General features: G+C 44.3%; 1 protein-coding gene and 1 pseudogene across 4 annotated transcripts; one reads left to right on the top strand and one right to left on the bottom strand.

The window, feature by feature from the left end:
* Positions 1-279: 279 nt before the first annotated feature.
* On the top strand, positions 280-23,912 carry ZSCAN23 (zinc finger and SCAN domain containing 23). Of its 4 annotated transcripts, XM_073889575.1 has the most exons (8): positions 280-382; positions 3,449-3,610; positions 6,323-6,802; positions 7,041-7,188; positions 7,528-8,153; positions 16,470-17,067; positions 17,170-17,425; positions 22,702-23,912. In XM_073889575.1, exons 3-6 carry the CDS (start codon positions 6,398-6,400, stop codon positions 16,500-16,502), a joined length of 1,212 nt encoding a protein of 403 aa, XP_073745676.1. In that variant the 5' UTR covers positions 280-382; positions 3,449-3,610; positions 6,323-6,397; the 3' UTR covers positions 16,503-17,067; positions 17,170-17,425; positions 22,702-23,912. The 4 variants fall into 4 exon arrangements, with proteins under 4 accessions (XP_073745676.1, XP_073745678.1, XP_073745677.1 ...); XM_073889577.1 differs by lacking the exon at positions 17,170-17,425 and having other exon boundaries at positions 16,470-17,001; XM_073889576.1 differs by lacking the exon at positions 17,170-17,425.
* LOC141371853 (large ribosomal subunit protein uL4-like) lies at positions 18,550-19,122 on the bottom strand (annotated as a pseudogene).
* Positions 23,913-24,570: the final 658 nt, after the last annotated feature.

Below are 24,570 nucleotides of genomic sequence, written 5' to 3'. Positions count from 1 at the left end.
CAGGAATGACAACAAATGCGGAAGGAATGCACGTCAGTTTCCTCATTTGTTAAATGGGGATAATTGCAGCTAACTTACAGGGTTGCTATTTAGAATGAATGAGTTAATATGTGCAAAACTCTAAGTTGGCTGTTATTACAATCGCCCCCCTGGGGCCGCCCAGCGCCTCACTCCACCTGGAGAGGAGGCTCCGCGAGGCGATCACCGAGGCGTGAGCCCTCCGAGCTCGCTAGAAGGAACGCGGCCGGAAGCGTCGTCCCCGGGAGGCGGGCCGCATGACGCACTTCCGGCCTTTGTAGCCTGGCTCTCCTCGGGCCGCGGTTGGCGAGGACTCGGAGGTGGTGCCGTCTGGCCTGGTGGCCTCTCCTCCCGCGGATGCCCGGTGAGCTTTGGAGTCGGGCTCCGCCGAGGGCCTTCGAAGGGGCGGGTGTGAGCGCCGCGCCGCCGGACGAGTGTGGGAGGCGGGGCGGCGGCCCGGACCCGCCCCCGCCCCGGGGTCTCTTCCCCGTCCGTCCACCGCCTGGCTGGGGGTCCGGGCGGCTCGGCGCTCACCCCGTCGGCCTCCGCGGGTATTTCCCCGCGTCCGGGGTCCCTGCTGGGGGTCGACTTTAAGCTATGAGCAGGGATCGTTTTACATTCCGCCGCAGCCTCTCGTAGTCTGGTGCACCGACGGCAGAGGCTCTTGTGTTGATTTTCCTTTTTTGTAGCGAATGTTTAAATAGCAGTTGGTATGTTCCAGGCAGGCATTGTTGAAAGCACTTTACAAGTATTAAGGTAGTCACTTCTCATGACTCTAGGTGGTAGGCACTGCTCTTATGTAAGCTCCCCCATCTGCCCCCTTTTTTAACGTCGAGGAAGATGAGGTCAAGTAACTTCCCCAGGGTCATGCAGCTGCTGTCGCCAGGGTGCACCTCCAGGCTGTCTGGCTCCAGAGTCTGTTTGCTCTGCTGACTCTGCATTAGCGTTACAGCCACCACCCAGGAGCTTACTTCTCTCACTTGAATCTGATCCTGCACCTTTTGGACCTCAGTAGTCCTGAGCTTCCAGTTAGGATTTAAGATTGGAGAAGAATAATCTGAAGACGAATACGTCTTTGAGAGTATGTCTGCAAACTTGACGAAACAGCTATTTTATTTGTGTTCACCTGTGTAGTGCACGTTTCCCCACCCACTTACCACGCTGTGCTTTGGGCAGCGGAAAACATGACCTTGGCCCCAAGGGTAGGTAGCTGCGATTGATTAAGCCTTAAACCAAAAACTGCACATTATTTCTTTAGAAGGTGGTTAATTTGCAAGGTTATTATGTGCCAGTCTTTGTGCAAAACCAGTTTATATGCATTATCCTCATTTACTACCCTTGACAGCTTTACGGAATGGTTGTCCTCATTTTGTACATGAGATTGAGGGTCAGAAAAATCACTCAGGTAACTTGCCTAAGATCCCATTGTTGGTAAGTCAGGATTCACAACTAGATCTGCTACATCATACTACCTTCTACTTATTGTAGATAAATAAGAAAGATAAGAGGTGTGTTGTGTGTGTGTGTGTGCACTCAAAGATGGACAGAGAAAGTCTGAAAGGATCCATTCTAATCGTTGTGTCTACTTCTGATGAAGGAATTCTTTATTCTGTATGTTTTGGATTTTTTTTTTTTTTTTTTTACCATGGGAAGTAACCGCAGGATAGATTGTGACTGAGGGTAAAAGGTGGGGCTCATGATCTAAGAGCTGGAAAGAGGAAGAGGGTGGATGGAATGGGTGAGGAAGACCTCAGAGGATGTGAGATTCAAGTCAAGGTGCAGAAATTGGGTAGGGTTTGGATAAATGCAGAAGGGAAGACCATGGGCATAGACCAGGGATGAGGAAAGCCTGATGAAAGAATAGTGAAAAGAAAAGCCTAAGCGGAGCTGGCAGTTTTTGCATGTGGAATAGAGGAAAAGAAGAGTGAGGCCCCACAAGTGAGGCTAGAGATGTGACTAGTCTCGAGCCAGGCTTGGGAATGTGGGGGTATGCATCCAGTAAGTAGTGGGGGCCTTAAATGGTGACATCAGAGGGGAGAGCGTGGGGATACGTTACGATAAAGACACCTTTGTATCGCTGCTGCTTGGGCTTCAGCTACATGCCTATCCTTGGTAAAGAGCATTTCGCCCTGAGAGTCACCGTAGATTTGGGAGTATTGAGCCTGCTGGGGCTCTAGGAGAAACCAGCTTTAAAATGCAGATGTGTTTTTTTTAAGTGCGAGAGATTATTATGCTAATTATATACTGGCACGTACAGATGGTCCCCAACGATGAAGAATGATTTTTCAGCTTAACGATGATGGGAAAGTGATTCGTGTTCAGTACTACGAATTTTGAGTTTTGATCTTTTCTCTAGAAAAAAGTATGAGAAACAACTGATATATACATACAACCATTCTGTTTCTCACTTTCAGTACAATATTCAGTAAAGTACGTGAGATTTTCAACACTTAATTACGAAATAGGATGTGTGTTAGACGATTTTGCCCGACTAGACTCACATAAATGTTTTGAGCACATTTAAGGTAGATGAGGCTAAGCTATGATGTTTGGTAGATTAGGTGTATTTGGTACACTTTCAACGTGTGATATTTTCAACTTTTGATGGGTTCATGAGGACATAACCCCATTGTAAGTCGAGGAAGACCTGTACAATGGGATGGTGAACCTAAAAGAGATTAAAAACTGTTTGTGACCAGGAGGGCAGGATTGTAAAACAATTGGGAAGCCTTTTAGAGGCACTGGGTTGAAAGAGGAGCTACGATGTGCTGTGTGAGGCCGTGGGATTTTAGGCCACCCCACAGAAGCAAAATCAAGAGAGGAAAGCAAAAGGGAGCCTAGACTATACACAGAATAGAGAGGCTTGATCATAGTGAAACTGAGTAAAGATTTGAAACACCATATAGCAGAAATGATTTTCTATGAGCAGAGCTCAAATCTTCAGCTGCATTTTCTGTGAATAGAAAATCTTTGACTTAAAACCAAAGTGGATGGGCAGCAAATAAGAAAAAGACATTTTTCAGGGCCTAGAAAGTTGACAGAGCAAGAGGGCAGAAGTTGGTGTTTAATCCTTTGAACGCATGCTCAGTTAATTGAGAGCACATATTCTTAATTGACCTATTTGATATTTGCACCCCAGAACTTCCACACCCTAGAACAAACTCTGCAGACCATGCTTTAAGCTCCCTCATTGCTCCCTAGATTATTAGATAGCTTCTGTCCCTGCTTCCACTTTTCCTAAAGTCTGTTGTCACAGCAGCCAGTTATACTTTTATAGTAAATGTAAGTAAAATTTGGTCACCCCTGTGCTGAAAACCTCTGATGGCTTTCCACGTGTCTTAGACCAGAGCAGAGTCCTTAAGGTGGCATCTCAGTCTGTTCCCAGCCTGCTTTTATCTCTCATGACCGTACCTTTTGTTTCTCTGTGTAGCCACGTCGGTGGTCCAACTGGCCGTTCCTGGAAGAATCCAGGCATGCTTCTACCTCCAAGGACTCAAGCTTCCCTTTGCACGGAACTGTCCTTCTCCAGATAGTCACGTGACTGCTGCTCACGTCCCTCGGGTTTCTGCTCAGACTTTACCTTATCAGCAAGGTAAAGTTCCCTGACTCCTCCATACAGAGACCTTTCTTCCCCCAGCTCCCCATCTCCTTTACCCCTATCTTTCTCTAGAGCATTTATCACTGTTTGACATCTGCTTCATTACTGTCTGTGCCCATCGGCTCCTTCCTTCATCCTGTTCCCTTCCTGCCCACGTACAGGAGGGACAGTGGGGTGGTGGTTGAGACTGTGAATTCTCAAGTACATTTGCTGGGTTGGAAATTCAGCTTCACCACTAACTGCATGTGAGACCTTGGGCAAGCGACTCAAACTCTTTGGGTCTCGGTTTTCTCATCTGTCAATATGTGGATAATAACAAAACCTTACGGTTGTTTCAAGGAGTCAGGGAGTTAATATATGTAAAACATCTAGTACAATGCCTGGTACCTTAAAAGCAATATAAATGTCAGCTGTTACTACTATTGTGATTAGAATGTAAATTCCATCAAAGTAGGGACTTTGTTTTGTTGGCCATTTCTAGTGCCTAGAACAATACCTGGAATATAATAGGCTCTGAATAAATATTTGCTAAATGAATGAGTGATGTGAGAAGTTTTGAAAGAAAAAGATAATGGGGAACTCAAAGTGTTAGTGAGTCAGCACCAAGAAAAGTTGGGGGAAAAATAAGAGCTCAGGGATCCTGTCTTTGGAGGGAAAAACCCTCTTGACTCTTCCTGGGGTGGTGACTGTAGACGTCAATGAAGTCAGAAGTGTTAGAAGTTTGTGGAGGGGATTATGTTTGCAGATTACACAGAAGGATGCTTCCCCACCCCAGTGGTTTTTCCCTCCTTAATAAGTATAACTAATAGTGGCAATATGGATTTAACTTTTCTTATAGTGTGAGCTGTATTCAATAATAACTTAAATACACTGTCCTTAGTTTTTTTTTTTTTTTTTGCAATGTATGCCAATACCTAAGAATAGTGTTGGGTTATATTTACAGTGAATTGCAGTCAATTTACAGTGAATTATAACCATTTTACTTAAATTTGGAAACTTTTTAAAGCTCTAGGTCATGACTCATGTGGATCACGAAGTCTATGTGGTGGGCTATGACCAGGGTGTTTTGTTTTGGGGTTTAAAAAAAAAAAACAAGATTTAAGAAATAGTAGTATGTGTCACATAATTCAGGATACATAGTGTTTTGTGAAATTATTTCATTTTCTTGTGTGCCTGTGTATCTCATGCACAAACATACATTCATGTGCACATGTATATGGGTGTTCTGGGTCTCAATATAAAATGTTTCTTTTTTTTTCATTATAAAATATTTCTTACTGAGGGTCCAGGTCAAAATCACTAGGCTACATAATATTCTTTCAGAAAATTGCTTTCATGGGGCACCCGGATGGCTCAATCAGTTAAGTTAAGTGTCTGCCTTCGGCTTAGGTCATGATCCTGGAGTCCTGGGGATTGAGTCCCGAGTCGGGCTTCTCCCTCTCCTTCTGTGTGCTCTCTCTCTCAAATAAATAAGTAAGTAAGTAAGTAAATAAGTAAATCTTACAAAGAAAATTGCTTTCATTAATTACTATCCTGGTTAAGATTTTATTGTAAGCTTTAAGTGGTCATAGACAGTTGTCTCTTTATGAGCATTAATTTTATTTTACGCACAGTTGCCCACTCTCCATCCTCAAGGAGATTCAAACATAAACAATTTCCAAGAAATTAAAGGACAAGAAATAGCTCAAAGTCTACCTCTGTTTTAAAATACCAGAATCAGTATTTCTTTCATTTTAACATCTCTGATTCAAGACCAGTTCAGTTGACTACTTTCTGATTCTTTTGCCATAGTGTTTTGATCACTAGGATTCATTTAATCTTTCAACAAAATTTATAAGGAAAATAACAATAGTGGTAATTTACAAGATTTGAGAATTTACCAAGCTCCCAGCCTCTTGTGCTCTTTATTCATGATCTTATTTTATCTTTATCTCTTATCTCCACCTAGAAACACTGCCTGCGGAGGCTGTGCCCGGAGGACCAGGCCTCTACCCCAGACCTCTCCCACCCCAACAGCCCTCTGTCCTCCACGCCTCACCTGACTGGGGGGGCGGGGCCCCTCTTCCCCAAGAGCATTTCCTTTGCTCCTCATTCTTTCCTATTATCTTCTTTCCTTTCTCTCCCTTCTCCATTTTGTTTCCCTTTTCTCCTCTTCTTAGCGTCCTCTGCAACCACTTGGCACCAAAATGCTGGTTTACCTCCATTCAATTGAAAACTTCCTCTGGGTCTCCTATCTTGCCATTCAAATGGAAACCCTATATGTTCCAGCTGATTTATTTGAGACAGTTCATTCAGGATGATCAAAATGGTCCCTTCCTTTGATAAAACTCGTGTGTGTGTGTGTGTGTGTGTGTGTGTGTGTGTGTGTGTACACGTGTGTGTACCCAGTTGGGGGAGGAGAGGTATTCAGTTTCTGTTTGCCTTCCAGTATCACCTGCATCAGAATTTGCTAGTCCTTGGGTGTGGAGTTTGATGAGTTCTTTATAGATTTTGGATACTAGCCCTTTATGTGATATGTCATTTGCAAATATCTTCTCCCATTCTGTCGGTAACATAATGAAAAAAAAATGCGTAGTCCTTACCATTACTCGTGCATTCAGTGTTCTTCACTAGACAGTGACTGCTTTTGTTACAGATACTCCCTGTGCCTGCCAGCAGAAAAGATTTTCAACATTTTAATATTTTTTCTCTGCAATTATTTTTTAGATTTTGGGATTTCTAGAAGAAAAGACCAAAGAGGAATCATTGAGAATAGACTCCTTCTGAAGCGTTAAGCCTAAGATGGCCACAGCCTTGGCCCTTCAGACTTCAGAGATGCAGGAAGGACTTCTGGCAGTAAAGGTAGAAGAGGAGGGGGGTTATGCTTCTGGGCAGGAATCTGGCCTGTTGAGAGAGAACCCTCATACCAGAGAGCTCTTTCGTAGACGCTTCCGGCAGTTCTGCTACCAGGAGACTCCTGGGCCCCGCGAGGCGCTGAGCCGGCTCCGGGAGCTCTGCCGTCAGTGGCTGCGGCCCGAGACGCACAGCAAGGAGCAGATCGTGGAGCTGCTGGTGCTGGAGCAGTTCCTGACCATCCTGCCCGAGGAGCTGCAGGCCTGGGTGCGGGAGCAGCACCCCGAGAGCGGGGAGCAGGCGGTGACTGCCCTGGAGGACCTGGAGAGCGAACTGGACGAGCCGGGAGAGCAGGTGGGAGAGGGGAGGACAGAGGTTCACACCTGCAGGAGCAAGGGTGGGGTTTCAGCGCAAGACGAAGAGGAGAAGGCTTTCTTTGTGCCTCACGAGGCCTGTTGTGGGCCCTCCATCTCTCTGCCTCTTTCTTGTTGCTGGTTTCTTGGTTCTTCTTTTCCTACACGGTGGACCTGGGAAGGCCCCCTTACAAGGTGTCTGTGATGTTTGATTCCTTACTGTCCTTAATTTCCACCAGGTCCCAACCTACGCTTGTGAACAGGGAGAGTTTGCGAAGGAGGAGGCAACTCGGGAAGCAGCCCAGGAGCTGTCAGGTGGCCGGCTCCAGCCCTTGGAAGAGCTGCATCCAGGCAATTCGCGAGAGCTGTGCCCGGTTCAGGAGATCGGTGAGGATCAGAATTTCCTCAGGAGGCCTCCCTCACTCCCTGAGTGTCCATCAGTTCAGCACGTGTGTTCAGTGTCTGCTGTGCACCAGGCGGTGTGCTTGGTCCTGGGGAGACCGTGACAAGCAAGGTGGACGTGCTCCCTGCCCTCAGAAGGTCTGTGGTCTGGCGGAAGAGGCAGACGGCACACGGGCAGTACAGTTCAGCCTGTCTTCTTCCTGAGGGCAAAGTGAACGTAAACAGAAACCGTGCTTATTCGTCCCCTGCCACTCTCTCTCCCGGCTGGTGTTTCCCTTTTTCCTTTGGAAAGCTAACATTCACATGATCCACTTATTATTTCAGGTGATGAGGCTGGGACTTGGAATGTGGAGTTAGCCCCAAAGAGGGAGCTTTCTAAAGAAATGAGATCTCTTGTGGAAGTACCTCAAAAACTGAATGGTGGTACTGCTCGGATGCCTGAATGTGCAGACACCTGTGACCACGAGGGCAGATTGGAAAGGCAGCGGGCAGGCTCTTCTGTGGAGAGACCGTATATCTGTGGTGAATGTGGGAAGAGCTTCACCCAGAATTCCATCCTTATCGAGCACCAGCGAACCCACACGGGGGAGAAGCCCTACGAGTGCGATGAGTGTGGGCGGGCCTTCGGCCAGCGGTCAGGCCTGTTCCAGCACCAGAGGCTCCACACCGGGGAGAAGCGCTACCAGTGCGGCATCTGTGGCAAGGCCTTCAGTCAGAACGCTGGGCTCTTCCACCACCTCAGGATCCACACGGGGGAGAAGCCCTTCCAGTGCGGCCAGTGCAGTAAGAGCTTTAGTCGACGTTCTGTCCTCATTAAGCATCAGAGAATTCACACCGGGGAGAGGCCTTACAAATGTGAGGAATGCGGCAAGAACTTCATTTACCACTGCAACCTCATTCAGCATCGGAAGATCCACCCCGTGCTGGGTCCAGCCGGCCCCTTGGAACAGGTAGGGCAACCTTTCCTGACGTCCGACCACTAGCGCGGTCGCAGGGTAGGCTCTTACTTTGTCCCTGAAGTAAGTAATGGTAAAAAAACAGTTTAATCCTCTTGAGGAAGCTCCAGGTAGAGCCAGTGAAATTGTCCATATTTTTCATCCTGAGAGAAGCATTATATCTTAAGTATGTCTGTCGAGTTCTCTGGGGTCAACAACATCCACGCTTTGCAGTACTGAATCTTGTTGTGTTGACTTTATCAACAGAGTCTCCAGTCTGACACACATCTGTGCAAGAAGTTTTCTAGGTGTACTTCAGGAAAACTTCTTAAAGTTTAAGAAACTTTTTAAAAAAGTTTTTAAATAAAGTTATATGCTGCCTGAACACAAAATTATGTTAACTAGTATTTAAAAATTAATTTAAAAATAATTGCAGTAAAACCTGTAAACGATTTGACTATTGTCTGTTTTCATAAGATATGAGAATTTCTTTTTGACCTACAACAGGGGGCAGATGAATCCTCCCTTGAATACACAAAAGGCTTTTCCCTGCAGGAGAACTCTGTAGAGTTCCAGGAACTCAGTCTCCAGTTAGGATCCAAGAAATTGAAGCAGCCATGTGTTACTAGTACCTCAGTGGCTGGACGTAGCAGATACTGATCAAGATTTTAAATTTGTGCAGATCAGGAAACTTAGCTAAAAATCTGATATCTCACTTCTGATCTTCGTTAGGAAAATACAGGCCTCTGCATTTTTCCTGTGACTTGAAAGCATTTTCAGTTTTTGCTTTCTTTAACTCTTAGTTATGGAAAATTTCAAACACATACAAAAGTAGAAAACTATGATCAGTCTTCCATGTTGATTGCTTTTTATAAGCTCCATGCTGCTCAGCATTACCTATTGATTACCACCAAGATTATGCATTAAAAAAAAACTTCTTTCCCTTAACAGTAATTGAGTGTTTATACTAAGCCCAGGACACAAAGAAATGGAAAATCTCTGGTGACGAAAATCTCTGGTGACGACAATCTGGATCTGAGTACCGAATACACAGCGGGTCACTTAACAATAATAGAAACACTGTAAGGGACCTTAGAGATCACTTCTCTGTCCCCTTACATGATTGATGCAGAAACGGAGGCTCTGGGAAGTAGCTGTAGGATTATACGGACAACTAGTTAATGGAGCTGGAGCTAGAATCCTGTCTTCTAACTCCCTAGTGCTCTTTCTACTAAGCCACTGGAAGGATTTTATCTCCAAATAGAAATTACTAGCGTATTGAACTTAAAAGATTTAGAGGGCACTGAGGTTTTGCTTTTTAGCTCAACAAAGCCTCCCATCCGTGTGTTTCAATAAATGCACAGCTCCTCTGTTCAATTTACAGTGGAGTTTCAGGAAAGACTTACCACTTACCCCTCATTTGGGGCACTTTATTTTATTTTTAAGTAATCTCTACACCCAGCGTGGGGCTCAAACTCACAACCCCAAGATCAAGAGCTGCATGCTCCATCGACGGAGCCAGCCAGGCAACCCGATTATTTTTAACCTTTAAATTTTAATTTACTTAGAGGGACATTTCAAGAAAGATAACTCATTCTTCATCCAATTCAAGAATCAGAACAACATTAAAAAGGGAGCCTATCTTTTCCCTTATATGTGGCCATTTTTCTAGTATCTTATGTATCTTCAGTATTTCTTTATGTAAATACAAGAAAACGTGACTCTATATCACCTTATTTCCTCTTATTATACAGAAAGATGGCATACTGTTGGCACTTTTCTACACCTTGCTGTGTTCGTGAAACAGTGCAGTCCTTAGAGTAACAGAGCCTCCTCGTTCTGTTTACAAGTGGACAGTATTTCATTTGCTGGTGCCCCAGTTTTTAACACACTCCCATAGATGCACAGTCACTACTTTAAAAGGTCACAGACTGTTTCATTCTTCCCAAATGTGGTTCAAGCCAAACTCTGTTTAAAATAACAACTTCCACATGAGCTAGGAAACAGAGCTTGGGCCACTATAGTTGCACCTAATTCTTCTACAGAGAAATGCAGAAATGATGGGGGTGGTTTTCAGTCTCGTGTATTTGGCTCCATTATATATCCTTAGTCATAACATATCAAACCATTTCTGTTGCCATTTGTGGCTAATTATAGGTCTAATCAAAAATCTTAAATTTTCTCAAGAGTGTATTTTAGTGTGTCTTGAGGTTAAATTATTTCTAAAAGAAATACATACGGATTTTAAAGTGAGGAAAATATAGTAGACTTAAGTTTGAAATAAAATCAACTTCTCCGGTAAATATATATTCCATATAATAACATAATACGTATACTATTATAATCTGAGTTTGTAAGTATCTCAAATGCCTCTGCACATGCCGAAGCAGCATGTTTGGATAATTCTATTATATGAGCTCTTCAAAGATTTAAAATATGAACAGATCAGGATTTTAAAGGATGTATTTCTAATGGACTGTTTTTACACCTGCAGTTGAATATTGGATGTTTGGTTTGTTTTGTGCTTGTTGTTTTGTTTTGTTTTGTTCACAGCTTCTCAAAAATTCTAAATTTTCTTAACAACTGATGAAATACCAAGAAACAAAAGATGTTACATATGCTGTAGAGACATATACCACTTAGAATGCAGTGATGGTTAACATGATTAAATGACTTACAGTTCACCAAACTAACTACTTGTTCTCTGATACTAATTGTTCTGATTCGCTTATGCTAATTCTCTTATCTGGGATGCACATTTGTCATTAGTAGTACACTGATGTTGGCTGTATCCTGTGGGCAATGGCCTGTAAGGGCCTCATGCTGTATCTGTCTGTTGTTTCCCTTTTACATTCCTGCATTACCCCCACTTCTCTCTTTTCTGTTTCTACCCTGGCTGTTGTCATTCAACCCATGAAGTCTCTGGCATTGATCTCCTTTCAGGTGCTCCGTAAACCAGTAACCAGCCCTCCCTGTGCCTTTGAAAGTCCAATCTGAAAGAGTAGTCAGTTTTACAGCCCAGCAAGGTGTAAGAAATATTAATTCAAATCCAATTAAAATGCCTTATTGGTTCTTGAGGGATAGTCCAGCACCCCTCTGAGCACTGTTAGGAGATTGGACACCGTATGTTAAGAAATTGGCTGACAATTTGCAAATAACACCTGTCTAGAGCTGTAGATAAGAGCCCTGAAGACTCTCTTTCACTGTAATTTTTATTTGAAGTCAGGACTAAAGGAGAACCAAGTCTCTGTCCACATCTTGTATTTGGAAATGACTCCTATTTTCTGTATGTGACAATACTTTTCCTTTAAAAAACATAATTTATAGTGGAAGATTGTTTTATATTTTTCCTATGTAAGACAAAAGTTATCTCTGAGGATATTTTAAAATAAAAGTATATCTAAAGTCCAGGCACCTGGGTGGCACAGTCGATTAAGCATCTGCCTTCAGCTCAGGTCATGATCCCAGGGTCCCATGATCGAGCCCCATTTGGGCTCCTTGCTCAGCTTCCTGCTCTTCCTCTCCCTCGGCCCCTACCCCCACTCGTGCTTGCTCACTTTCTCAAAAAAAAATCTTTAATAAAGTGTATCTAAAGTCAAAATTATAAAATATGAAGTACTTTCTCAGGAGCAATTTTGAAATATAAAATCTACACCAGTATACATATGTATAATTGGTTAAATGTTGAGTTAGAAGTTGAGAGAAAAGTAGATTATTTGTAGAAGGAGATGGAGGATAGAGTAAAGTATTTTAGGCAGAGGGAACAGGGTGAGGAAGGCCCAACAAAGAGATGCTCAAGAGCCCTGCGTTTTCCAGTTTGGCAGGTCATGGAGCTCTTACAAGGAAGCACAGGAGTGGGGGGCAGATTGAGAGGTCCTTGAACACTTTCCTGTGCGTTTGGTCTTTGTTCGGTAAGCATGATGGGATCATTGAAAGTATTTTGTTGTGGTATAGGGGCTTTTTAACACAGAATCAGAGAATGTTAGCTTTAGGAAGAAATTTTGAATTTACCCATTTCATACCTACATGAGAAAAGTGAAGCCCAAAGTCGTTAAGCACTTGTAGTGATCTATTTTTAATTGCATTAACATTTTTAGGAACAAAACTATGAACAGAGATCATTGTGAATTATATGTAGTTTCACAGACACTTACACTTGCTCCAAGGGACACATTTTAGGCATCTCCAAGCAGCAACAGCAACAACAAAATAGGAGGGAAAGAGAAAAGGGAAGAACAAAATGTGAGAACATAAAAAGGACTCAGACAGGCAAAATTACACGTTAAAACTGGATTAGACCAACAAATGGTGACCAAAGAGAAGGAAAAATAAAAAGATGCAGAGACACTGTTACCAAGAAATGTGCTTTATCTTTATAATAGCTATTACTAGAGATCGCTCTGTCTCTCAGTGAGTCCACGTGTCTTAGCAGTGAAAACAGTCCCACTGCTCTTCACTCCTCACCCATTTCAGTGCTTTACATAAAAAGAAGGAGAAGAGCACAGTGTATAAAATCACTGATTTTTGTTTTCAGGTCTCTGTGGAGCCACACCCAGTTTTCCATGTGAACGTCTCTGCCCTATGATGAAGCCACTATTTCTGAATATATACCTGTGTTAGAATCACCTGCGCTGTTTGAACTCCAGTTTCCTGGGCACTACCCCAGACTGGCTGAATGTTTCTGAGAGCAGGATCTGGGAATCTGCATTTTAGCTAGCTTATCGGTGGTTCTCAGACATAAGGTAACTATATATAAATTATTGCCCAATCTGGGACATTTGAGAATGAAAGGGATTGGTATTAATAATTACACTCAGACAAGAGGTAAGACAGGATGGGTGGTTTTCCCAGTTTGGACATTTCCAGCTGAGGAGATGGAAGATGAGTTAGAATCAGAAAGAATACAATCTGCTCCTGAAAGCTAAGGCAGAACATCTATGAAGGGGGCTGTGGGAGATGGAGGTGTAGCCACCACCTTCCTGGTTTGAAATAATTCCTGTTAACACATCTACTGGATTAGGTAAGAAAGGGTGGGTAAGCCTACAAAAAGCACATTCCCCTTAAGAGGATCCCCCGAAACAACAGTAAGAACACTGTTAAGATAGCCAGTTCCCGCATGTGAGCCTGTCGAGATCATGGTTTACCAGACAAGATGGGTCGGCTCCCGGAGGCGGAAGGAGCATCTCCGTGTGTAGGATGAACTGGTGTAAGCGGTGGAGCAAAGTGGGAGTCCCGGGCGTTAGAAGAGAACTTGCCGGAATCAGGCCGACGGTGAGCCCTCCTAAGCAGCTGGGATGGATGGGGACCAGACCCGTGTACTCGGCCGTACCGCCGCAGCCGGCCCCGCCCCCGCGTCAGCAGCCCTGCGTGCCCTCCGCCTTCTGCGGTCCAGCCCAGCGGGGATCTTTGGTTCCCTTGCTCCGAAGGACAGGGCTTGGGGCGGCGGAGGGCAAGCCCGCGGGGGCCGCTGTGCTCAGGGCGCTGCTCATTACTCTTCGCCCCTGCGGGCCCAGTGGACAGTGGGATCCGCACAAGGGGGATCTGCAGGGACCTGAGAACGGAGGGCATCGCAGCGTTCCGTGAGAGCGGACAGGTGTCCTCGGGGGCTGGAGAGCTGGGGGCCCCGGCGGAGTGGGGCCCCGCCCGGCGGACCGCCCGCCTGAGGCATTCACGGGCCGCGGGGCTCGCGAGGGTCGGCTGGAGGTGGGAGCCGAGCCACCACCGAGACGACGGGTCCTCTAGGCTTCCTAGAGAGGCGGCGAGGAGGCGCGCCCGGGCGTCGTGACGTACTTCCGGGCTGCCGTCGCGGGGTTGGACGAGAGACGCGCCCGCTCCGCGGGCAGCTCTAGCGCTGGGCTCGGCGGTTCTCCCTGCGTGGGTCCCCGGGATCCGGGCGGCCCCGTGTCGGCGCTCGCGGGGGTTAGCGGACGCGGTGTAGCCGCGGGGAGGCCCGCCGTCTGGACGCGGCCTTCTGTTCCCTGCGCGGGTCTCCTAGGGTAACGGCCACGGTCTGGCGTGTTGTGCCGTGAAAGGCCTGGCCCCTAAAATGGGGTCACGTGCCCCGCACAGACTGTTGCGGAACAGGGGGAAGTACCGTGTGAGTTCAGTGGCGAGGACGAGAGTTGGCACGTCCATCAAGTACACACAGACCGGTGCATGGATGTGCCGGGCCCTAGGGCTCAGAACGGGAGTAGCCAGCTAGAAGCGGCACTCTTCGCCTTACCGTGCGGTGAGGAGACACATAACTTACGGTCCAGCGGCAGCCCCTGCACGGAGCAGCCTTCACGTTCGAGGGCCCTCGGAGGTGGGGGTGGCGAGCTAGGGTCACGTCCCTGCGGAGGCGGTAGGAGACGGCACGAGCGGGGAGCCCATGGCGTGCGGCAGCGCAGAACGCTGCGCCGGCGGGAACGTGGGTGTGGTGTCGCCGGGGCCAGAGGAAGAGCGCCAATGACTGCAACGTTCCGGGGAACTTAGACGTTAAAAGGCAGTGTGCTGCTCCATTTTCAATGTCAGCCCATAAAATGTTTGTATGCACACTGCCTTGCAGAGAGACCCGGCCAAGGGCTTCCGCTGTCCTGCTCGGCCGCCGCAGTAGCTGAGTTCAGCGACAAGCTAGCGCCCGGGGACCTGCGGCATCGCACCGTAGACGGGAAGGGCTCCTCTACAGAGAGGGCTACCTGTCTTTAAGCAGGGGAGTAATGTAATCCTACTAGGCTTCTAGAAATATTCTAGGAGAAATGGTAAATGAATTGGAAGGGGGCAAGACTGGAAGCAAGAGAGAAGAGACGTGCGGTTGTCCTAGAAAGAACCAATACTGTAAGTTGGTGAAAGTAAAGTGGTGGCTATGGAAGTGAAGAGATGTGGAATAGAATTATGTGGAAAAGGTGGATTTAACTAGACTTGAAGACCAAAGATTGAAAAGTGCGGAGCACACTGTGTAGCATATACTTAGTACTACAAGCTTTTTTTTTTTTTTTTTAACATTTGGTTTTTATTTGGCGGAGAGAGCGAGAAAGGGAACACAAGCAGGGGGAGCAGGAGAGGGAGAAGCAGGCTTCCCGCCGAGCAGGGAGCCTGATGCGGGGCTCGATCCCAGGACCCTGGGATCATGACCTGAGCTGGAGGCAGACGCCCAACGACTGAGCCACCCAGGCACCCCAGTACTACAAGCTTTTTAAAAAAAATATAGTCAGGGCTGGGCCCCTGGGTGGTTCAGTTGGTTGAGACTTTGAGGATCTGACTCTTGATCTTGGCTCAGGTCATAATCCCAGGGTCCTGGGATCGAGCCCCGCATCAGGCTCCTCCTACACAGGGAAGCCTGCTTCTCCCTCTCCCACTCTCCCTGCTTGTGTTCCCTCTCTTGCTTTGTCTCTGTTAAATAAATAAATAAAATCTTAAAAAACAAACAAACAAACACCTGACCTAAGATCAAGAGTTGGATGCTTAACTGACTGAGCCACCCAGGTGCCCCACAAATGTGCTGTTTTAAAAGAAATGGGTTAAAAAAAAGAAATGGGTAATTCTGGAGGAGGCATTGATTATGAGAGGAAAATGAGTTAATTTTTGGTGGTGTTGAGATACACCATTGGGCTATAATGGTCTGGAGTTCCAAAGCAAGACTGGAGTAAGAGAATCAGATTTAGGAGTTCTTAGGTGACAACATTTCAGGTCTCATACTACTGAATAGACAAGGTTGCCCAGAATGAATATGGAATGAGAAGAAGGCTGGGTCTCAACTTCGGGTAACCAGACATTTCTTGGCAAGCTGAAGAAGAGCCATAAAGTAGACTTAAAGATGAGCTATTTGACAAGCCCTTATATAATACTGAGTGCCAGGCATTGGTCTAAGCACTTTACAGAAACCAACTCATGGAAAACAGCCAGAGGATTATAGTTCTTATAAGATTGGGAGTGGCTAGCAGTGTTAGGTGCTGCAGGGGCATCTGGTAAGCAAAGGACTGAAAAATACTCCCTGGGTTTGTGTACAAAGCAGGCCTTGGTTAATTGACTTGGGCCCCCTGACTCAAATGTGGGACACATTTGATTGACACACACACTGTTCTTTTCTGAAACTAAAGATGCCTTTGAAAGTATCTAGCAGTTGATTTGTAAATATAACTGACTAAATCTGTGACATGCAATTTAAGCAGGCAAAGCTGTTTGCATTTTCTTCATTATCTGAATATTTCACATTATCTGAATATGTCACTGAAGTTTCTAGATCTAAAAGTCACTAGTATTGTTCTTTAATCCTAAAGTAACTGAATTGTCTTTTACTTAATTTTCTGACATTATTCTAATGACATTTTGTGCTTGTTTTATCTTTTACAGAGCATCTTTACCTTCAAATCATTGGCCAGATGACAGCAATTCACTCTGACTAAATATGTTCCTAGTTTGGAGTTGATAGCTCTGTTAACAGTGATGTGTTATGTGTTATCATGAGCCTTAAGCTCCCCCTACTGTTGTAGTGAGCCAGTCTTCTGAGCTGTTTTGCCCAGGAATGGATTCAGTCCAGCCCTTTCGGGCTGCAGAACAGAAGGAATGTCAACTAGTTACAGAATCTAGCCTGCACAGAAATGGTGCTTCTGACAGGAGTCCTTCAGACAAAACTTAAGGCAGTTCTGCTGGGAGGATTCCCTTGGGCCTCAGAAGTCCAGCTCTGGGAGCTCCGCCGTCAGTGGCTGCGGCCCGAGACGCACAGCAAGGAGCAGATCGTGGAGCTGCTGGTGCCGGAGCAGTTCCTGACCATCCTGCCCGAGGAGCTGCAGGCCCGGGTGCGGGAGCAGCCCAGAGTATAGGGAGGACATGGTTCCTGGACTGGGAGGGCTTGTCGAGGAAGCTGGATAATCCCCAAGGACAGGTGAGATAAAGAAGAAATGATCTGTCATCAGAAGGCAGGTGTTGTCTCCAGAGAGCGATAAGAGAGGTGAGATCTCCTCCCACATGTAGTGAGGGAAGTGGCCAAGATGCACTGGCAGAGTGCGTCCCCTCCCGATATTCTATGTGCTTTAATTCCCCGTCCTTGCAGGTCAAGGGAAACTGCTTTCTGTCCAGCTTTTCTATGTTCCCCATTAATATTGGGATCGAAGCTCTAGAACTCTCCGCATATATCACCCTGGTCAAATTGATCCCATTGTCCCTGGATCCTAGTTCTACAGGGACAGGAAGGGCCCCAGGGGCAGAAGCTTTATATGGCAGCAGCAGAGGACTCATGGGGTCCAGCTCCGGCCAGAACGGGTTAGCTCAATGCTGAACCTTGGGAGCTGCCTCCATTCAGGAGAAAGGTGAGACCCCACCGGGGGAAAAGATAGGAAATGTCTTCTTGTGTTTTTCCAGATGAACCTCATCACTAAATTTTTTGCCTACCTTTCCCTTGATCTTTTGTTCCACCTTTAACCTGTTCCTCTAAGCACATCATTTTAACCTTGCGATTCTTCCTTCACTTCTTTGCACTAAAACTGTTGAAAATCCTGCTCCTATTGAATGGTTCAGTTTCTCCGTTCTAACTCAATACTACCAACTTCCGTGACCCTGACTTCTTATCCCAGAGGCAGGAAAACATTCTTCTACATTGAAACCAATGGAAAATGATACAAAAGCCACGTGCAATAGAGAAAATTTTAAATGTGCGTTTAAAAAAAATTAGTGTAGGAAACAAAATTTACAATTTTTATGTGCTTGTTGGAGAAGCACATGTGTATGCCCAAATATAATCATACTGAACATATCAACTGCCACTACTCTTAAATTCCATATTATGTTCTGGACACATTTCCAAGAGTTACATGTAATGCATACATATAGCTGATGTAGGTTTCATTGTATGGGTATCAGATTATTTTTTTTTATCTTTATTCAGGTCTTTATTCAAAATCAGCTGTCCAAAATGATTCAACCTTTATGGAACAAACAAATTCAAGCTTATGCAGCAGGCTTCTTGTCTTCCTTGGTGGGTTTCCTACAGGCTTCTTCTCAGCTGCTGGTTTCTTGGTATCTGCAGCCTTTTTTCCCACCAAAGGTTTCTTCTGCTTCTGAACACCAGTAGCCTTCTTTCCTTTCTTCCATACCATGGGCTTCTTGCCTGGAACCACCTTCTCATCTGATTTGGCTTCTGAGGCTGCTGCCGCTTTATCCATCTGGAGCTTGTGATTCTTGGCCTGGTGAAGAATGGTGTTCTAGCACATGATCTTTGCATACAGGTTTAGCTTCAACGTGATTCTCAGGTTTTTCAGTGGATTCCAGGCTTTAAGTTTCTCTCTTCCTTCCTTCCTTCCTTCCTTTTCTTTTCTTTTCTTTCTTTCAGATTTGTTTGAGAGAGAGAGGGAGAGTGGGGGTCGGGGGGTGGATGGGCAGAGGGAGAGAATCTTCAAGCTGACTCCCTGCCGAGTGCAGAGCCCAACACAGGGCTTCATCCCAGGACCCTGAGATCATGCCCTGAGCCCATATCAGGAGTCGGCTGCTTAACCGACTGAGCCACCCAGACGCCCCAGGCTTCAAGTTTCTTAAGACACAAAACAGCCTCCTTGGTCTTCTTACAGCCTCAACTAACTTTATCTTCAACCAACAAAGGAAGTTCAGGAACTCCCGCAGTGCAAGGATCTATAGACATGGCCAGCATTGGAAAGGCTCATGCAGCCAGGACAGAGCAGAGGGAATATCGCTTCTGTGTTTTGGTACAAATGTGCAGTCCCCATGACACGTATTTGCAAAAGCACCCTGGCCACAACGGCAAATCCCATCATCTTGTACTCTGGGAATTCGAGCCACGGCTTGGCCAGTACCCCAAGACTCAGCACTGGTTTGATGACCTGCTAATTCACTGACAGCATAGTCATCTGTTGTTTTTGCACAAGTTGGTGTGAACAGAGTTCACAGTATCAGGTCGAATGGGAGCCTTGAACACAATAAGCAAAGTCACATTTTTGCCACATGACTCCCCCTTTTCACAGTACATGGATATCAGTGGACGAGCACACACCATGGGGGTGGAGAGGAGAGGGCCACGCTTCTCTCAACCTGGTGGCTCCTACAGAAAAAGCTCAAATTATCTTTTAACTAGGAGGGTTTGTAAGTTGCTTCTTTTTTCTTTTTTTTACATACTACCAACTAAAAGCCACAAACTCGTCTTTTTTTACTTTTTATTCTGAAAAAGTACAAATCTATATAAAAGAATTGTGTAATGAATCTCCATGAACCTGCCACCCAGTTTCAACATTATCAAATCATGACTATGTTGTCTCATAACTCTACTCATTTCCATGTTTTTTCCGTATAATTTTGAAGTATGTCTCAGATATAATCTTTCAAATGTAAATATTTCAATATGTAGCTCAAAAGATGAATTCTTAGAGGCATGACTAAAAGACAGGAATTTCTTTAATGTAACCATAATAGTATTATCACACCTAAAAAAATACCAAATTTCCAGTTGTCTCAAAGATGTTATGAATTTTTAAATTTCTTTTGTTTTAGCTTGTTTGTTTGAATTGGGATCCCAAGAAAAAAACACATTTTGACCCATTGATATATCTCTTAAGTTTCTCCTAATATATAGATCCCTCTTCCTTTTTATCTCCCCACTTGCAGTTAACTAAAAACATCAGGTTAGGGGGCGCTTGGGTGGCTCAGATGGTTAAGCATCTGCCTTTGGCTCAGGTCGTGATCTCCAGGTCCTGGGATAGAGCCCTGTTGGGCTCCCAGCTTGGCGAGGAGCCTGCTTCTCCCTCTCCCTCTGCTGCTCCCCCTGCTTGTGCTCTCTCTCTCTCTCTCTCAAATGAATATATTAAAAATCTTCAAAACAAAACAAGGGGTGCCTGATGGCTCAGTCGTTAAGCATCTGCCTTCAGCTCAGGTCATGATCCCGGGATCCTGGGATCAAGCCCTGCATCGGGCTCCCTGCTCAGTGGGGAGCCTGCTTCTCCCTCTCCCTCTCCCCGTTTGTTGTGTTCTCTCTCTTGCTGTATCTCTCTCTGCCAAATAAATAAAATATTAAAAAAAACAAAACAAAACATCAGGTTGGGGACACCCAGCTGGCTCAGTCAGAGGAGCCTGCGACTCGATCTTAGGGTCATGAGTTCAAGCCACACCTTTTGGGTAGAGATTACTTTATTTATTTATTTATTTTTTTAAAGATTTCATTTATTTCAGAGAGAGAATGAGAGACAAAGAGCACGAGAGGGCAGAGGGTCAGAGGGAGAAGCAGACTTCCTGCCGAGCAGGGAGCCCGATGTGGGACTCGATCCCGGGACTCCAGGATCATGACCTGAGCCGAAGGCAGTCGCTCAACCAACTGAGCCACCCAGGCACCCTGGGTAGAGATTACTTTAAATAATTTTAGAAAAAACTAAACACACCAGGCTATTTCTCAGATAGAGTCCCATAGTGAGGACTTTGCCATCTGCATCTAGTTCTGTAGTTTAATGTCTTCTGTTCTATCCATTTTCTATAAATTGCAGTAAACTGGGGGCTTGATCAAAATCAAGTTTAAGGTTTGGGAACAAGATAAGTTTAACTTGGCAAAGTGGTGTGTTCTATCAGGAGTTTACAACATCTGGTTGTCTCTTTCTTCGTGATGTTAGCAGCTCTTGATCCTCAGTACCTATGTACATGACTCCATTAGCGGTTCCAGAATGTTGGTATATTCTTATTTTGTCGTTCCTCATTTAACAAAGCTAGAATATTTATATAAAGAGATACTTCCCCTGTCTTCCTACTTGGGTACCCAGTGGTTCTTATAGAAGAAGCAAGGTAATTGATTAACTCCCTCCCCACTACCTATTTTTTTTATTTTTTTATTTTTTTAAAGATTTTATTTATTTGACAGAGCACACAAGTAGGGTGGAGGGGCAGAGGGAAAGGGAAGAGCAGACTCCCCACTGACCAGAGAGCCCAATGTGGGACTCGATCCCAGAACCCTGGGATCATGACCTAAGCCGGAGGCAGAGGCTTAACTGACTGAGCCACCCAGGTTCCCTTCCCACTACCTGTTTTTAAAAATCAGTTTCAAAATGATGAATTCATTTTGCTGTCATTCTCTAAAACAGTGGCCAGTTGTTATTATTAATAATAGTATCATTTAGAACTTGTGGATTTAGGGACACCTGGGTGGCTCAGTTGGTTAAGCATCTGCCTTCAGCTCAGGTCATGATCGCAGGGTCCTGGGATCGAGTCCCACATCGGGCTCCTTGCTCAGCAAGGAGCCTGTTTCTCCCTCTGCCTGCCTCTGTCTCTCTCTCCTTGATAAATAAATAAAAATCTAAAAAAAAAAAACAAACGTGGATTTAAACATATTTCGTATTTTTCAATCCATTGTACTTAAGTGTTGTTATTGAAGCTCATTTGTCTCATCTTTGGGCAGTAGGAGCCTGTTGAGTTTGACTCCTCTATTTATGACACGAGTCTAGGCATTTTAATAGCTTTCTTGCTGTCTGGTATAACAAGAGGTACAGACTCATCTTCTGATTCCTTTCCACTCTTGGGATCAGTCATTTTTCCAAGGCCCCTTGATTCTGTTTAGTGGGAAACAGTTATTTCAAGACCAAAAATAAGGTACTAGGAGTGTTCATGGCTTTATTGGACATTGTTCCTAGGCCTTGTCAGTGCTCAAAGCTAGGAAAAATTTAAGATAGACTATGTATTGTGAATTCATATTGATAGTTCCAATTCAAATTGAGTATTTCAGGGTCTTAATCTGTCTTTCATCTGTATCTCCTTTTGGAGAATTCTCAAAGACACCAGGAATAATAGAGTACCAAATACTCATTTGCTTTATCCCACAATATATACACAATAACCTCAATAAAAATATTAGCACTACCATCAACAAGTATGATTATTATAAACAGCTTCATGGTTGTGCCTGTGTTTTCCCATTCTTTTTGTTCTTAAGTTATAGATCTTTGGGTAATACAAAAAAATTACTGTTCTAAGGACATTGGAAATAATTCCTCTTTTCTGTGCTTATGTCACCAACAGGTACACATTTAAATTCAGTTTGTTTCATTACTTGTTCAATGTTTAGGGACTGATTTTTTATTTTATTTTATATTAAAATGTTTTTTTTTTAATTATATGAAGTATAAAATTTTACATATTAAATTTGTAAAATGTTTTCAAGGAAGTTCTCTTCCTGTTGCACCCTCTGTTATTATTTATCACAGGCACATGTATACATACATACTCCTTGCTTTAAAAAATAACACAGTATAATTTAAGTCATAAACTGAATACACACCTGTGTTACATAAAACATTTTCTTTCCTTTAGCATGTACTTTTTTTTTTTAAGATTTTATTTATTTATTTGAGAGAGAGCAAGATTGAGGGCGCACAAGCAGGGGGAGGGGCAGAGGGAGCGGCAGAAGCAGGCTTCCCGACAACATGGGGCTCGATCCCGGGACCCTGAGATCTTGACCCGAGCTGAAGGCAGACGCTGAACCAATTGAGCCACCCAGGCGCCCCTAGCATGTACTTTTAATGAGTGCTTGTTCAATGAGCAAGTAATTGAGTAAGGTGTGTGTGAGTAGGTGAATCATGCTGAAATGTTCAGTCTCCTCTTTCAGATGATTTGGTTGAAATGGAGAATGAGAAGATGCTTCCAAAGTAGAAGACGTCTGAAGAAATAACATGCCAACAGGGACACATTGTCAGATTAGATGGAGGTGTTGCTCAGTGCTTTCGTTACATAAAAGTCCAGAAATACCAGGGAAGACTAGAAGGATATCCATGATGGCGTAAGTGTGATGAATGTGGAATGAGTTTCACTCAGAGCTCCATCCGAGCTACACACTGAGGAGAAACTCTATGAATGTGATGAGCGTGGAAGAGCTTTTAGTCAAGAGTGCAGGCTTCACTGAAGATAAGAGAGTTCACACTGAATTTGACTCACAGATGTGGAGGATATGGGACAATATGCAAACTGGACTAGTTCATCACAGAGAAGCCATCTTGGAGAGAGACCCTGTAATAGAAGTGACAGGTAAAGCCTTGGAGAGTGGTCAGCTCTTAACCAGCACCAGAGACTTCACACCAGCGAGAAGTGTTACCATCCGAACAAGTGTGGAAGAGCTAATAGTCAGAACACAGAGCTTTTCCACTGTGTCAGAATCTGTGTTGGAGAAAAACTCTTAGTGTAATTGTAGTAAAAATTTTCCTGGACATTTTATTCCTTATTCAGTATCAGAAAAGTCACTCAAGAGAGAATGTGGGAAGTTGATAAATATGGATGAAAAGGCTGTGAACGGTAGCATCTAACACTAAAAACTTTTAAGTGTCCAGCATCTGAGACTGGCAAGGCAGAATCTCTCTTCATTCCAGACCTGTAGGTGGTCTTTGATGGGAACTGGCCCTTCAGAATGTCCCTCAAAACCTGGTCAGATTCAATAGAGCAAGCCAGTTACTTTTTCCTTAACAGCTTCATCAAACAAGCTACATTATTTTAGTGATTCAAAGGGCTGCCTATGGTCCACCACTTCAGATTTCCAGATGTTTTATTAGTTGTTCCTAAATACAGTTCTTAAAAAAGCTTGGACTAATTTTTTTTTTAGTGAAAACTTAAGTTGTGTATAAAATACAAATAGCAATATTACTAGATGGTTAATGTATTTTAAAATGTTGCTGCAGTGGTTTGTCAAGTCAAAAAAAACTTGTTCAGCATCTTTTTAGTGACAACATGGTGGATCCTTGGGCCTTCCGTTCCTATCTAAGTTGTGATGTGTGACACATAGCCCCCAGCCAAGACCCCAAAGAAGAAAGATGCATCTTTTTTTTTTTTTTTTAAATAGAGGTGTATTAATTTGCGTTAGGAAAACAAACAGATCCAAGTTAGTCTTCATGGGAGAGTAAGCAAACTCAAATGCCCAGGGGACAGGCAGGTAATATAAATAAATAAAGCCATCCTAGAGTCAAAAACAAGTTAAAACTAAAACCATTATTTTATTTACATTGCATTAAGTTCAGGGAAATTGACAAGATTCTCTTTATTGATTTTGAGTTCTGCACGAGAAAGGTGATCAAGTTAATTGTTCATTGCAACCACCGTAAACATAATGATCTTTTCATACTTTGAGTATAGTACAGTTGACCCTTGAACAACATGGGGGTTGGGGCACTGACCCCCTTCACAGTAAAAAATCTGAGTATAACTTGACTTAACCACTGATAGCCTACTGTTGACCAGAGACTTACTGATAATATAAACAGTTGATTAACACATATTCTGTATGTTATATGCATCATATACCGTATATAAAGAACAAATTTTTTTATGATTTTTTTTTTTAAGTAATCTCTACCCCCAATGTTGGGCTGGAACTCAACGACCCCAAGATCAAGAGTCACATGCTCCACTGAATGAGCCAGCCAGGGGCCCCAAGAAAATGTAAAGAAAATCATAAGAAAATACATTTACAGGGGGCCCCCGGGTGGCTCAG

This window comes from Callorhinus ursinus, unplaced genomic scaffold (genome assembly GCF_003265705.2).
Source record: "Callorhinus ursinus isolate GAN/ISIS: 27379988/994484 unplaced genomic scaffold, GSC_fseal_2.0 scaffold109, whole genome shotgun sequence".
Classification (NCBI taxonomy): domain Eukaryota; kingdom Metazoa; phylum Chordata; class Mammalia; order Carnivora; family Otariidae; genus Callorhinus; species Callorhinus ursinus.
Note: the sequence above shows the minus strand (reverse complement) of the source record. Positions and strands in the feature narration are given on the sequence as shown.